Raw genomic sequence first — 16,796 nt, 5'->3', positions numbered from 1 at the left:
CTATTTAGATGGGTGAAACAATTCATGAATGGTTTGTGTGGGGCACAGTGCCACTCCACAAAAAGAAGCTGTGTGCTAATAAGTGTAGTTACGTTGGCTACGTGCGGAGAGGGAGACTGAGAGGGGTGAGTGGGGGATTTGTGGGGCACCAAGGGATTTATGTAGTTGGTGGTGTTATAGGAATATAGGGACCGGAGAAGATACTTGTTAGTTAACAATAGAGGCAGGTACACAGTGTATGGTAATGCACAGTGCGGTGAGCAGTCTGTAAAGGTTTGTAAGGCAATGAAGGAAATAGGCTCCTTGGTTCCTTTTAGAAATGTATATGCTGTATTATTTTTGTGTCTGAGTACGTGAGGCCGGTTTGTTCTGGTGCACCTGATGAACAAATATAAATTATTGACATGGAAGCGTGGGTGCAAAGGGTAGGGGCGGTTCAGAGAGAGGTCTGGTAAAGTGCTATAGAATAGTACGCATTAGGATTTTTTGTAGTTTCAGAAGGACACATTGGCATAGGTCAGAGATGATAACGCAAGGCCAAAAATATTTTTATTAAAAAGTTGGCGGATGCGGTGTGTTGGAAGTAAGCTAATGTGCTGCTCTGCTTTGGGGAGAAATAAAAAAGAATGCATTTTTGTGTATTGATTGTATTTTTAGTATAGTGTTTTACTGCTCCAACTGCACATAATGACGTTAAAGTGCAGTAAGTAATATTGTGTGGGATAGGGATGATAAAGGGAGAGTCATCTTTGTGGTGGGTAGGTAAAAACATCCTTTGTTTAGGTAATTTTGTAAGTAAAGGACTAGTGTGAAAGAGCATAGTTAGTTTTTAATGTAGAACTGACTGGAAGGGCATAAAGGATGCAGTGTAGTTGGAAGAGTTGTTAATCAACAATTTTTTTAAGTAAACTTCAAGAAAATGGGGAACACGAGACATGTAAGTGTAAGCAGACAGGGTGTCAGCCAAAGTGTTAAGAGAACTCAATGCAGATTGTGAAGCTTTGAAGTGTAGAGGGAAGGGGAAGTGGAGGGTTGGGGAGGCTTAGGCCTTGGGGGCTAAGAGCAGGGAAGTGTTGTGATGTCTTTACAACTTGCAGGGTGCTAAAATCAACAAATTGTGAAGTTGTGCTGAAAAGCACAAAGTAGAGTGATTACTGTCCTGGAGCCACTGGACCCAAGGCCGGACTGGCCGTACCGGGCATCAGTTGTTTCCCCGGGAGGCTGGAAGAGTGCGGGGGGGGGGTGCTTTTGTTACTAGGGGCCGATTTTGTAGCAGTACTGCAGTTTTAAAAGCACTGAAGAGTTCCTTGTGTATTTAGTACAATAGTTTTCAGGCGCAATAACAGTGCCAAGATAACTGGTGATTAATGTGCCTGCTGGAGAGAGATTGGAGTTTTGTCTAAGGCAGTTTTGACTCAAATAAGGTAGCACAGAGGGTTAATATGCCTGCTGCAAAGAACATGTACTATGCAGATTACAGAAGTGTGTTTTATGTGCATAGCTCAGTGGCAAAATGCTTTTGTCACAGAGATGCAGTTTATTAGTTACAATCATAATCTAGCACAGTGAGCTATAGACTGCTATCAAAGAGCTGCGTGAAAACTGCATGTACGGGTTACAAAGTTATGTTTTTTCCCAGTGTTTGATTATCCTAATTTTGCTAAAAATGGTTTTGTTTGGGTAGAAATAAGTTGTTATTACTAAAGTCAACCCAAACCACTGTGTTATGTTCTGAATCCCGAGTGTGTTTCCCCCAGCAAAAGCGCACTTGCAAAATGCCTACGAGTATGGATGACATGTGAATTCTACGCCTTTTAGTTCACTTTGTCTTATATAACATTTGTTATATACTAATTCACACACACATGATTCATTTTCTATGTATGTGTGTGATTTAAAGTGCTGCAACACCCTACGCTGGTAAGAGAGGTGCTACAAAAGAAATGAAATACATTGGAGAGAGGGGTTATAGAGAGATGAGAGGCACTGTTAGAGGGTGATGGTGAGGGAATCATTGCAGAGCCCCAATAAAGATTGTCCTATTCTGGTGCTCGGTAAGATCATCATATACTATGCTTTAAAAACGGATACAATTGAATATATAATGAAAAATGTGTGGTAGAATACACTGTTTTTGCCAGTTGTTTTTTTTAGATTTTCTTGCGGGGAGAGCTCCCCCACCCCCTCCCAGCCCTCAAATCCCCATTGTAGTGGTCAGGCTAGCTCACTATGTATACTGTAGGGGACAGAATGACAACATTTGCGAGGCACACTTTGAGTTCCCAGTTTGGCCACGACTGGACATGCTGCACCAGTGGAAACTGTGACCCTAAAAGCGCAGGATGTTGAAAGGGTGGAGGCTAAGAACTGAAGAGGAATTTGTACATGGATGGAATGAAGCATTAGTATGGGTTCAGTGGGCTTGTGTAGGGCACTGTGCCACTGCACCTGTTTCACAAATGTAATGTATGGTGTAACAAGTGTATTTCCAGATGACAGAGGAAGAGAGGGGTGTTTTGGTGGTGGATCTTCACCAAAGGAGGCTCATAAGTTGTGGTTTTGTTTGTAAAGGATATTCTTGATCCACCACACTTTACAGATTTACAACTGACCAATGACAAAATGTATGTTGGGGCGCAGTGGTGTAGACATTGTGTCATAACCCCTAGTGCAACAAAGAAATTGGGCCCTTGGTTTCTGTTCAAATGTAAATTGAAGTAGTAGTGTATGTTTAATGTTTCTATGAGTTGTTTGTGCCCTGGTTCCACTGCACTTCCTTTCTGATTTTAAAATACTCTACTGGAAGTGCATGTGCAAACGATAGGGATGGAAGAGTCCTGTTGCGACCCCTAGAGGAGCAGTGATGTGGGTTTGTGGCTTGCAGAAGGAGAATGATTGTGGTTTGTGTTTGTTATTAAGTAACAGCTTTGGAAATAAGTACACCAGTGGTAGCTAGGGATTAAAAGAAGACGCGAGAGTGAAGAGTGTGACGTCACTCCACCTGCTGCACCAACGGAAGCTACACTTTGTGAAATACAGGAGCAAAAGTTATGGATGGGAGATGAATCTATAGATGGGTGAATTAGTGTAGTAGTGTGTGGTTAATTGGTTTGTGTGCGACATAGTGGTAGTGCACGTTTAGCACCAGTTTCAGCTGTGGACTCATAAGTGTCATCGTATTGTCAACGGGCAGGAGAGGAAGACTGGTAGGGGTGTGCAGGGGAAGTTAGGTGTGCACCAAAGGAGACAGGTTGGTGGTGGTGTGTAAGATCTTAGGCATCAAAGAGGATACTTGTTTGTTAACAGTGGAGTGAGGTAGAAAGTGTATTGTTTTGAGCAGTACAGTAGGCAGGGTGTGAAAGTCGGTAGTGCAATCACTTACACACTTATGATTCAATGTCTCTGTATGATGTGTGAGTGATGTAAAGTGCTCTAAATCCTGCACTGGTAGGAGTAGGGCTATAAAACAAAGTGCATTTGAGATTAAGGTCACTGTTGAAAAGTTGTACTAAGGAAATCCATGGAAAAGGAGGTCATTGTGGACGTCAACAAATATTGTTGTACCAGGCGCCAGCAGTGGTAAAGGCGTCCGTTGTGATAGGCTGTTGTTGTTTCAGTAGGACTTGTTCACCTATATTTTTTGTTGACAATGCACGCATCCGCCAAATAGTATAAAAATAAATGTTAAGACATAGGCAGGATGTTATAGGCTGTAGTGGAAATAATCAAACAGGTTCCCGGGCCCGTGTTTGTAGTTTGCAGGAGAGCAGCAAAATGTGTTGTGTATGTTTTTATAGCATGGTGCTACTGCACCTGTTGCACACACTGAGGCTATTGCTTATCAAGTGTAGTTGTGTAGGCTAGTGCTTTGCCAATGCGAGTTATTATTATATTGTTATTATGCTTGGAAATCTGAGTCGCTGCCAGTGAAGACAAAGATAATTAGGCATTTAAGTCAACAGTGGTCTGATAGAGGATGAAACCTTAGCCTTCAAACGGGCTCTTTGTTAAGAGTTCCTGCTGTAAGTATTCAGTTTTCAGATAGTCACACAAAGTAAAGTGTAGAATGCTAAAAGTGACTAACCAGAAGGTAGGAGACAGACAGTTTAGCTGTATCTCAGCTGACCACCTCTGCTCAAGCAGCACTACAAATAAAGCCTCTGTACTTATTTTAAGATATTTAAAAACCAAATGCAGATGAGGCTGTACATTTGTGACCATAGTTCTTCACATAAAATGGAGAACCTGTACATGAATGTTTGTATAGCACCACCTCAGCTATGCATGCTCCGCCTCCCTGCAGGCCTATTGTCCCTCCCTGCAGGCCTGTTCTGAGGGTTATTGTGCAGCTTCATAAACTGAAGCATGGGAGGGGCTGGAGCGGGCTCAGTGGGGAGAGTAATCTGTATTCCTCTATCAGTCTTCAAAAAGGATTGCTACTCTTTGGAGCTTAATGCAGACCTCTTGCAAGGAGAGCATTGAGGCTAGCACTTGTCTCCCATTGCCCCCAGCAACACTTGTACAGTCATGACTTTCCACCAAAACAAAGAATTCCTCATCTACTTCTAAGTGGAGCAAGATATTTTTTGGTAGGGGGCCAAGAGGCACAAAAGAAATCTGGGGAACAAGGGGTGCAGAAACGCTTTTTTTAAAACAAGATTTTCATGGCAAAACTGTTTAGGGGAAGGGTTAAAGCAGCAGAAGGACAGGGAGAAAACCAAAAATGAACAGAAGAATATGGAGAGGCAATGGTGGGGAGTGGCGAGAGGTTGTCAAAGAACCACAGGAGTGAGAGACAGCAATAATTGTGATATAGGGACATAGGAGGGGATCAGAGAGGGATATAAGGGAGCGAGATACAACACGTACTCATATTGAATACTTTACAAAGAAGAAAACAACAATTCTTGTAAAGAAAGCACTCACGGAAGAATACAAAGATCCAATCAGAGGTAGTGAAGAGGCTATGCTCCATGGGAGGGTCACACACAAGCTAGACGGCGTAATACAAATAAATACAACCAATAGAAAGTAAGCAAATGGGGATTACAAAAAGCAAGGCCTCTGGTAAGCAGTGGGCTGAATTCATTACTAGGTCAGCTTTCTCAAGCCTCCAAAATGTGTTTCTCAACCAGGTAGCTATGCTGTCTGGTAGGCTTTGACCTAAAAATGATTTTGTTTGTCGCTAGTTAATAGAAATGGATATTGTGTCTTGTGTGGGGAAAGAGAGCTAACATCTTGGTTTGTTTAACAATCATGATGATAGTTCTTAGAAGTTTGCGTCTTTATAAATTCCTTCACCAATAGCTGTCAAAGTATGGGATCCTGTGCAAATAGGAAATTTCAATTTTATTTCAGATTTGTGCATCAGCAGCAGTAAGGAGGAAGAGTTAATCATGGGTGTTGTTTTATAAACACTTTTATTTAGTTGAAGTTGTTTTATTGATATGCAAAGGAACAATTTATTAGTAGTCATAAATACAACAATTCACAAATGCGGCTTAAAATCAAATAGTTACGCTTTATGTATTGGTGTTCTGCAGTCTCACTATTAGATTTATTTCTGGGTTCCAGCGATTAAATATTCTTTGTTACATGTTAAATCCGAAGCTTTTCTGCCTATTTATCCAAGGAAGAAAGTTCTTCCAGGGAAATCTTGAAAACTGATAAAGAAATGTATTAAGATTTGTGTAATATTTAGCAAACCGTGATAGTATAAAGTTCTCTACTGTTGGTCAACATGACCTATAAAAAAATGATTTGAAGGTTCGTATCTGTCGGCAAACTGTCATGCAGTATTTAAAATTACACCCTCTTACAGATAAATATCAGGTCAATGGTCTACCACATGCCCCTGCACCCATGCAACATTGCGGGATGGGGACCTTTTAAGGCGCCCCAAACCTTTCAAGTGGCCACCATTCAGCCCAAGCCACTGTACATCTGTGAGGTATGGATAACTCACCACCCAATATCACATTCTGCAGCCTTTGTTTTTGCCAATTCTGCTCATTTGGTAATGATGTTATTACTTCTTGAACATGATTGTCAAAGTGCAAGCAGCATTGTTTTTTGACATTTCAAATTGTTTTACACATTCTCCTTATATTAACCGTTTTAATTGCTTACATTTACTATTGTAATTGTTTTAATTAACTAGGTAACATGTTAACTCAATGAATATAAATTGTGTTTCTTCTTTAAGGAAAGGTTGAAGCACAGGTTCTCAGTCAAGGAAGTATTCAGTATATGCTCAGCCAGGACATAAAATATCTCAGTTCATGTTACAGAAAATTAATGAACAAGACATTGCTATAAGCTATGAGACCTACAAAAAAGAAAATCGGTTTATGTAGCAGAAGTTGATTCTGGAGTTTTTAACCACACCTTTTATGGAGTTGGTAACTCTGTCATCAACGAAATTAATAGTGCTGGCAGGGTTACCTCTGGCAGCTAAAATCTATATTGCCCCTGAACAGCTGCAGGAACACAGTCCTTTGGACACCTGGACGTTTATCATATGGGCTGCTGGGAGAGGTATGGGCGGTTGACTGTTGATGAACAAATTCCTTCCTCTTAAACCCCAAAAAAACATTCAAGTGTGAGCATTTTGGTTTGCAACTTGACAATCCTCTCTTTGCATGTTGAATTCAAAATCGCTTGCAAAACATTCAAAATGTCAGTCTGCGGCAACATGACCCAGTATTTACATTTTTGCTTTCGTTTACAGGTTGCCTTTGCAAGCCAGAATTTACAATTCAAGTTAAGTTGTTTAATGTGTAAATGCTGGCAGGGAATAACAATCCAGCAAACAAACAAATAAACATATGTACCAGTAAGAACACTACGAGCTGCTAGTAAACACCCTTTGAACGTTCCACTTTCACATCTTAAAAGGAGCGTTTTCAAGACAGTTCACATTCATGCACCAACATTATGCAGTAGCCTGCCCAAGCACTTTGGAGAAGCACACTCACCTGTGGACTTTACAAGACAGTTGAGCAGTCACATAGTTGTTTGTTCTGATGAGTCATAGTTTTTATCAATTAACATCTACAAATAATTTTAGGTATGTGAGCTATACAAGCAGATTAGTAAAAGCATTTAACACTGGACCGTGGTCTCTTGTCACCCACCTCAGGTTTGAGAGTCGTATGAGAAATGTATCATAAATGCTCATGCTGACAGCTATGTTTCTTGCCACCTTTTATTAAATTTTGATTCAATGTTTTTCATTTTACTTTCTAGGTTATCTGCACTGCAGTGCTTCTATTTTCCAGTATTCTGATGTCCAGCATTTCGCTGATGTGCATGAGTAGAAATGCACAGGATGGCAATTACCAAGCATTGGATCAATCCTCACACAATGGGAGTATTCAAAGCGAGGAGCCAGAGAGGGAGGTTAACCAGGAGACCCAAACATCACCTAGTACCCCGCCACTCTTAACAGAAAGAGGTAACTAATCTAAAGTTTGGTTATACAGATAGGCCATCTTTTTCCTGACTTTCATTGATACAAATGTAATGATATTGTTAGGTTTGGTGGACCCAATACCTTTTGTTTCAATAAACTAGATAGAAAGAGGGCCTTGTTTGAGGTCCCTTCAGCATTTGCTTGTTAGGTCTGCCCCTTCAGCTATTTGTTTGAGAAAATAATATTCGCCACTACGTAGGTCAGTCTAGGGGATTTTTCTCTGTGTAACCATCATTCTATTGGCCAAGAAAAACAAAAAATCGTGGGGAGTTTAATTACGTACAAAATCACAATACAACCAAAAGCTTTTTTATAACACGTGATTGTATTATAACATTCATAAATAATCATACATTACATCAATATAATGATCTGAGCAATAGAGCTTAGAATATACTAAAGTCTAAAGCTCAAGATGCCAACACGTGTTTTGCGAAATGGGAACCACTTTCTCAGGGCTGGAAAGAATAATATAATGTGCTTAAAAAAATATATCCCAAAACAAAATTTTTTATGAGTTGCAAAAGTCTTCTTCCTAAAAATCTGATACCACTTTCTAGACACAAACAAAGAACAGTTTTTGAGGACATGAGAATCTCATTATGAATTAAATACTCAGTTTACATTTATGCCAAAATCTGATACGCATCAATTCTTAGAAATTCAAATAATTAGTATCCCATGAGCCAAAGATATCAAGTAAGTGTATCCAATAATTAAGTATATGAAGGAACATAGCACAAGAATATGAGAGGGACAACATGAAAACAGAGGGAAGCTAGTAGAATAAAAAAGAAAGAGAAAAGGAGAACAAGAAAAAACAGAGTAAGAATAAATTCTGAGGTCTCCCCAAAGAATAGCCAGAAAAAGTTAGCTTCCTAAGAATAAATAGATTATGACAAATGTGTATCCTAAAATTTGTAAAACAATTACAAAGAACTTACCATAAGAAAATTAGAAGGAAATGTTACCAGCCAACAACTGTGGTACCAAACCTATACGTCTATACTAATCCAGTTCTTGTCAGGTGTTGAAATTCTTGCTGGCTTTAAAAAATCTAGAAAGTGATAATACCAACAGGAATTGTAAGTCAGTTTCATGGAGACTAATATCTGCACTAGAGGACTAATTGCATCAACCCAAACACACTTAATGGTGCAATAAAGGGCTCCTCTCAGTGCCAAATCATTGGTATTTCCAATAAACAAAACACATCATCATCAGTGAACCCTCAAAAACCACAATCCATGGTGATGTGGAAAGGTTTTCAAATCAAGTGAATATGCAGTTGCCTATGGTCCATTGCTCATCTAGGTTCAAACTTTCATGCTCTGGCCACCAACACCAGCAGTCAGCTGGAGACTCAAGAAAAGCAAACTTAACAAAATGACGAACATAAAATAAAATACAAAGTTACTGCTGTTCATTTTGAACATTACGTGAGAACATGAACTCAGTGTTGTAAAATAATAATGAATACTGTATTATTGAACAGGCATGTTCAGTGGCCCACAATTTCATAGCAGCATGAACCTATGTTGCTAATACGTTCTATGCAAGTCAATAAATATATCACCAAAAGCGGTCGCCTAAACTCTTGTAATGGGACCATGCTTCTCTGGCTGCTACATTCAGGCAAGGGAAATCAAAATGCTAACATCCTGGCATGACAATACCTACCAGAGAACAGCCCAAAAGATTAACATCAATAAGATTCCATGGAAACCCTGCTTTTCAAAACAGGAGTGAGCATAAAACAATGTCTGCACACATTCCCCGGTCACCTTTCAAGAGCTTAATTACAAATCTGAAAAACAAATAATGAAAAATGTATCACTTCTACTAACAACATAATTTAAAACACACTTGAGTGCAACAGTAGCAAGTATACCTGACTGTGTCATACCTACTTGTGCTTCCTTGTCAAACCTTTCAAAACAGGAGCGAACGTAAAACAATGTCCCTCTTAATGTCTGCACACATCCGTGGATCATCTTTCAAGAGCTCAATTAAAAATCTGAAAAACAAATAATGGAAAATGTATCCCTTCCATTAGCTACACAATTTCATACACACCCAGATGCAACAGTAGCAATTATGCCAGTGTCTCATACATACTCTCACTTCCGCATCAAACCTGCTCTAAACTGTCCAAAACCTTTACATCCAACTGTGTACGATGTATATAGCTGACTAATTATCACTTAATCGGTCTCACCTGTAAGGAATATAAATAGGGAAGAAATACAAATTCACCAATCACCACTTACGACCAAGTAAGAAGAAAAACGCGTACTGGATGTGAAGGCTGGTGCTGAGCGGCAGTAATTGAACCCAATTCAGTAGTAGAGAGTCCAAATCAAGAGAACTCAGTTGCTGAAGTAACATGATAGCTTGTCAATTAAGAACAAACCCTCAAAAAGAATTACTTCATACCTACAGATCTACTCTTTGTATGTGCTTACTTTTGGTACTTGTTCTTTTCTGTCTGTAGGTATTAAATAATTATTTTTGAGGGTTTTTTGGCATCTCAGTTTGGACCCAGCCATTTGGAAATCAGCCTTGACCCTGCTCCTCATGGGGACAGTCCAGCCCGAACTGCCAAGCCAGGTCCTCCCTGAACCAGAATACAAGCAACCTCCCTTTTCCCTTTCATTATTCTCTTGTTAAAATTTCTCTTTATCCCTTTCTGACTTGTCTACTGAACGGAAGCCTTGGTCAACAATACATCTCTTGAGTATGCTGGCTCCTCTACATCTAATGGGATAATGCTTCCTATGGAGAGGGTTTTTGTGACTCTGACCCCTACCTGAACCCACTCCTTTTGTCTGATTTATTTAAGTTTTGAGGTTTCTTCCTTCCTTATGAAATGTTATGACCTGATTGCAAAGGCTGTCTGTCTGGAAGCTCACCCATTGACATAGCAGACCCCAAGTAACAATGGACTGGAGAAGGAAAGGGAAATGGTGTTCCTGGTTCTGTTTTATAGATTCTCCAGCCAAGCTCTGGAAACTCTAATAGTAAGTAAGTGTTGTTTACTTTGAGATTTCTAGGCTACCCTGGCATTACAGCAACCCTAGAGGAAGATGCTGCTAACTGGAGTGCTGCGTGTCAGGAAAAGGGATACGTGGATACTAGTTCCTTGTACACACCCCAGTGAATAGTGACAATTCTAGTCCATCTTTTGGGTGAGTGGCTAACCCCATGTCCTGCCATTTAGCACTGCCTTCCCACCCATGAGAGTTGACTTGAGTGCAAATCTCCGTGCTGGGTTTAATGCAAGCTTGTGATGTCAGTGCATGGAAAGAGGATGAAAGGTAGATACCTCCAGGTGCCACGTGGTCAGGGTTCCCATAGTGTCTCAGCCAGTTTAAGTCTAGTTATTCACTGGTCTGATAATAGAGCAGCGAAAAAAACAGATGTAAGTTTTTTCATTCCACTGATGGCCGAGCAGAGAAAAGCTGGACTCTGATGCCTGTGCTCTGGCAGGCTCTGCTTTGTTGCATCCCTTGGAATTACAGGAGTGAAGGTGGACTCATGGATAGCTGTCCTGTGCCACCAACCACCAAATCCTCTGCCTGCCACATTCTGTGCAGACCTTCACTGACATGAAAGAGAAAGTTGCATTCACCAGTGCTTGATGAAGTACAAGCGAGGAATGGCACAAAAGAGGGCTTGGAATGGAGGCGTGAAGGGTTGCAGGACACCAGGTACTTTTAAGGGATGGCTGTGAGAGAATGAGGCCATGTTGTGCATCGCTTTTTCATGACTCATCTACATCAGGGCCAAACTGAGCAATGGAAAATGATTTGCTGTGCCATACAGAAAATAAAATTGGAGATGAGTAGCCCTCAACATGGATCTTTCCACCATGGGGAATACCAGCTTGGGTGGACCAACTTCAGCTCTTGTTTTCTGTCTGCTGTCACTTGTCAACCCTTTTTTGGAAACCCTATGCTGGTTATAACTCTTTAGGGTGTGGCACCATAGATGTGAGCCTTTTCTGTCTTTATAAAGACACTTTTGCTTAACAAAAATAAATTCTATTAGTTCAATTCACTTTAATTGAATCTTCTAAAAACATTATAAATCAGTATTATATTTCCAAGGAAAGCTGTGTTTTTTATGGTTATGTTCGGAGGTAGAGAGTGGAAACAATTAATGACAACAATAAATAACTTTAAAAAACATAAAGAGATATTAACCCAACATAACTATTCTAATTTATAATAATAATAAATAACATCCCAGACATCTTGTTATGGAAGACCTAGACATTACATTAAATGAATGTATTAAAGTCCTCATTCATACCCAAAATCTAATCATAATCTTGTATAGATTGCATACAAACAAAGTTATGCTGTTTTTCTCTGCAAACCAGGCCCCCAGAGCCGCTGATGTTTCAGATTAGCTGCCATTCTTTTGGCATATGGTTCTTCTTGTTTGCAAACTTTAAACATTTTACATAACCATTCTGAAACTGTTGGTGTCAAACCAGTCCACCATTTTTGAATTATCAACGAAAGTGCTACCAACTGAGAGATATATGCTAGTCTTTGTTATCTAACTGATATCATTTGGTTTGAATAGAATTCCAATAACCGAGTGATTAGGTATTGTTCAGTTTGCATACCCAATATGCTTTCTAGATACCTGAAGATCTCAGAACATATTCAGTCTTGGGCATAGTCCAACTATAAGCGACTACTTACGACAATTTGTAGCTTTACATCTGAAACATGAGTTATGATGACCAGGATTGAATCTCTTTAAGCAAGCTGGAGTGTAATATATCAGCCATTTTGTGTAGAATTGCATCCTGCGAAAATTAGCACTCTGCAGGATTGAACATTTTAACTCATTCATTTTTGTTTTTCAAGCCGGTGTGGTTAAAACTGTATTGTCCCTTTGTAGCCACCTAATAGATATTTTTAAGAAAGAGTCTTTTCCCTTAATATTCTCTAAAAATAGTTTAGCCATGCTAATTTGTTTAAACGCATCTTTTTCAGTAAGGTTCAACATAATCCCTTTCTGATCTAGAACCATTGAGGGATCAACCTTAAGGGTGTCATAATCTATGACAGAGCGATTTACTACCTGCTCGAACTATAGCCTCTATTTTGGTTTATGTTTTTCAATGATCGACAACTAGTAAATCTGTAACTTTAGGACAAAAACACTGCTTTTCAACTTATCACTTGTTGAGAGTAACCTCCTGGTGCTTAAAGTCAAGATCTTCTAAACAAGATGTGATATTAACATACAGTATTGTAAAATGTCAACAACAAAAAATGTACTTTTTCATGAACAAATTTAAAATCTTATAGCTGACTTTCTTTGGGTATTTTTGAGCTCATAGGGAGTTCCTGCACTTTATTCTTGCTAAATATAATTTCCACTAATTCAGAATCATAGTCACCCTCAGAATATTGCTTAAAATTTAATCTAGCCGAGTATTGAGAAAAATAATATATCTTAAATTTGGGTAAAGGTAGCTCACCTTCCGCCATGGGGTGATACAGTTTCTCTAACGCTAACCTGCACCTACAATTACTCCATAAGAAGGAGGCAATCATAGACTCCAATTTCTGAAAAAAGGTGGTCAACAACACACAAGAGACAGCTGCAAAGAACAGTTAACCATCGGCAAGACTGTCATCTTTATTAATGCTGCTCTCCCTAACACAGTAAGAGGTAAAGGGTTCCATCTTGAAAAGAGATAAAGAAAAAAATAATAATTTGTTAGCCATTGTAATAGCTAAATATCTAAACAGCTCTGAAGGCTGGGTAACAATTCATCAAAGTGCACTTACATAATATTAACTCTGCTTTTTGTTTATTAATCTTGAACCCTCCACGTGTTTGATTTAATGCAAAAGATTTCAAATTCTTTCTTGACATATTCTAGTGGGCTCTCAAATCAGCATTATATCATCAGTATAGGGAAAGAAGCCAGCCCTTCCTTGTACCTCTTCTTACCGTGAAAGTGCTGGCATCGGTTGAATTGATTAGTAATCTAGCCTCTGCTCCAGATAAGGCTTCTGAATAGTTCCTATTACTTGGGTGGGGAAATTAAACTCCTGCAAAATATAAAAAACAATTTCCCAGATTACCAGATCAAAGGCCTTCATATCATATAACCTGCATATCATAGCTGGTATTTTATTAACATTTAAGAAATCCATGGGTTCAGTCTAAAAAAATAGTGCCAGCAAAAATATACTTTCCTGGTATAAAGTCATTTTGGTCTGGATCAGTCAGTTTATGAATAATCCTATTAAACCTGTTTGCTAGAGAATTTCTGAAAATTTTAAAATCGGAGTCTAAAAGTGAAATAGGTCAGTATGAATTTAAGTCTTCCCCTTTTTTATATAAATAATAATTGCCCCGTTATAAAAAAGGGTGAAGGTGTCATCCCTTCCTCCCCGCACGAGAATAAAGTTAATCAGTTTGAGGAAATATTTACTTGAAACTGGACAACAAAAGCCTTGATAAATTCAGTGGAGAAAATGTCTGGACTGGAAGAATTCCCTACAGGAAGGCTAGAGATAACTGCCTTTAATTCAGACATTGTACAGGGGTGTGCCAAAATATATTTTTCATCCTGAGCTAACTTCAGAATACATTGTAGTTTTAAGAATTCCAAATACTGCTCTAGTTCTACAGTCTGAAGTTGCCCATAAGTACATCTATATGAACTTTTTTTGTTGTTAGTTCTATTTTAGGATTGTCGTTATGCGGATTTTACCCAACGGGTTTTCAGATCACACTGCTGTCTTGCTACAAATAGGGGACTTTGAAACACCCCAGAAGAGAGCATGACTTTTTGATAAATTAGATTGCAAAGATTAGGATTTATTGGTGCAGATTAGAATCTAGATAGAAGCCCTTTTTCCAGCAAAATCAAAATATCACCTCTCCTGAGATGGTTGGAATGTCTGAGACTTCCCTTTGCTCCTTTCTGACATTCAAAGATATATAAAGATAAAGTGATGAAAGTAGACTCAAAGGAGAATTGAAGCTCTCGACCAGGCTAAAAATCTCCTGCAAGATTATTGCATTGGCAAGTCAGGGAAACACAAAATAAGAATGATATTAGCAGTTTAATATGCCCTAATACTATAGCACAGTTTGGAACCCCAGAAGAAATTTATAAGGTATTTTTAGATCATTAAGAAAAGGTGTTTCTAGTACTTGTCACATGTACACACTCTATAGTGTGTGCTTTTAAAGAGTCTAATAGAATTTTACACACAGGGTTTTTTTCTGGAATGTGAGGGACAAAATGTAAGAGGAACAAATGGTGACAGTAGGTTGCGCTGGAAGACGAGGCTTGTGATTTTTAAAATATGTTCTTGAGTTCCTGGTAACTGGTCTTGTGTGTAGAAGAATGTCCCAGCACACTATTTGTAAATCTAACCCAACTTTAGCATCATTGCCATAACTTGTAGACTCGCACATGATTATGTCAGCCTAAAAAAACTCATTTGGAAGTGTCATCTTTTTCTATATATATTATTGTATTAAATAAGATTTATGAATTTATTATATACATTTATGTTTCAAAGGAATGTAAGAATGTTGATTCCCTCCTTTTTCAATCCATTTAAAGCATTCTCACACACTTTGGGTGATTGTTTGCGGTGTAAAAAAAATACATAAAAAAATATTAATCAGCATTGTATAATCAGAATTATTTGCATAATCAGATGTAAGCTATGCAAAGTTGATTTTAAGGGCTTTTCAGCAGAAGCAGAGGGATCACATGTGAAAAGAGAGTGTGATTCTTCATCATGGGCAGTGCTCAATCTGAGCCGGAGGTTGCCGGTGGGGGGCACAAGCACTTATTTTTGGGGTAAGGCACTTATTTTTCTGCATCAGGCATTTACTGCAAGCAAAAGACACATACGGGAAACACGGAGAAAGAGAAAGACAAAAAAGCATCACAAACTGAGAAAGCAGAAAGCTGTTGGAGTGAGCTGAAGGGGCAGGGAGTGGCTCTAAATGGATAAAAGAGGCCCGAGATGGCTTAGAATTACACTGCCTCAGTATTCTGTGGTCACACACTTACATGCAGCAGTCCTGCGATTCAGAGGAGAGCTTTGGGCAATGGCACGTTTTTATTTACAAATTAAGCACTGAGATTGATTGTCTATTAACACTGAATTGCCCCACCAGGCAGTGCACTCCGAAAGTGCTCTTATAGTAGATAACCATTGGGTTATCAGAATAGTATTTTTATTTGTTCACCCTTATGTTTCGTTGCCAGAATTTAATTTACATTAACACGCTAAAAAGAATGAAGCTCAAATTAAAGATTAAGGAGATTCAGTTTCCTGAACGTTTTTAAATGACAAAAGTAAGAAAAATAAAAAAGGAGGCCATATATGCAGCATCTACACCAAGAGCTGAAATGGAACCCAGCACCTTTGCGGTAGCTGGGAACTCTGGTATCCCACCGTGGCCTGCCCTGGCAGTTTCTTCAGTTCCTGCCTCAATAAAAGTACGGCTGAACACTGGGCTCTGCTCATTTCACCTTCTTTGTAGAGATATGTGCTTTACTGTACACATTTTTAACTTTGATCTTTAATATTCAGGAGCAATTTCTACAACTAACTGTTTTTTTTTTCTCAGCCATTTGTATTGAGCCTCTCACAGATTTTTTGTGATATGCCTGTCTGCTAGAATGAAGATGTTAGACAGAATCCTCCCATGACATCTATATAAATGTTCTTCCTAATCCACACATTGTGGAAGTGTGGAAGCTTTTTAAAAACATGTTGAGAGCAACCAGCAGGGACCAAGTGAAGCTTAGGGGAAGAGAAGAAGGTGCCCCCAAAACAATCACGAGACCAGATAGGCAGAGTTGAACAGTCTAGGAATGCAAAGCCAAGTATACTCTCCAACAGAAGCCACCCTTTCCCATCTGCGGACCTCTCGGGCTACATTCAAGAGAAGAAAATGCAAAGAAAACCTGCAGTGTTCCCTCTAACTTGGAGAAAAGGTACTCTGATGTTCATTTTGAGAAACATGGAGCATGCTGCAATAGTGTTGGGGTGAGGGAGTGGTCATTGAAGTCAATACTCAAGGAACTGGACTCACTGGTTCTGACCCACGCACGGCTAAAATTGCGTACTTGCCAAAGCCTTCCAGAGAATCATGTGACGAGTTCTGTTACATTAGCTTTTATCCTCACATACTTTGTGACCAATGCTTTAGTAGAAGGATGAGGAGCTCACATGGCTCCTCTCTGCATTCAGAGGACATCTGCACATAGGTTGCGCAGGAAATCATTGTGGGTTGCTGAAGGGCTCCACAC

At 39.2% G+C, this 16,796-nt stretch overlaps 1 protein-coding gene across 4 annotated transcripts in view; it reads left to right on the top strand.

Annotated features, from left to right (window-relative positions):
* GPR155 (G protein-coupled receptor 155) overlaps positions 1-16,796 on the top strand; it is a 363,043-nt gene that overhangs the window by 275,655 nt on the left and 70,592 nt on the right. For all 4 annotated transcript variants that reach the window (XM_069225375.1, XM_069225377.1, XM_069225374.1 and 1 more), the window contains exon 10: positions 7,249-7,456. In XM_069225375.1, the coding sequence (XP_069081476.1) occupies positions 7,249-7,456 (208 nt within the window). The remainder of the gene's footprint in view (positions 1-7,248; positions 7,457-16,796) is intronic.

Source organism: Pleurodeles waltl, chromosome 3_1, assembly GCF_031143425.1.
Source record: "Pleurodeles waltl isolate 20211129_DDA chromosome 3_1, aPleWal1.hap1.20221129, whole genome shotgun sequence".
Lineage (NCBI taxonomy): Eukaryota > Metazoa > Chordata > Amphibia > Caudata > Salamandridae > Pleurodeles > Pleurodeles waltl.
Note: the sequence above shows the minus strand (reverse complement) of the source record. Positions and strands in the feature narration are given on the sequence as shown.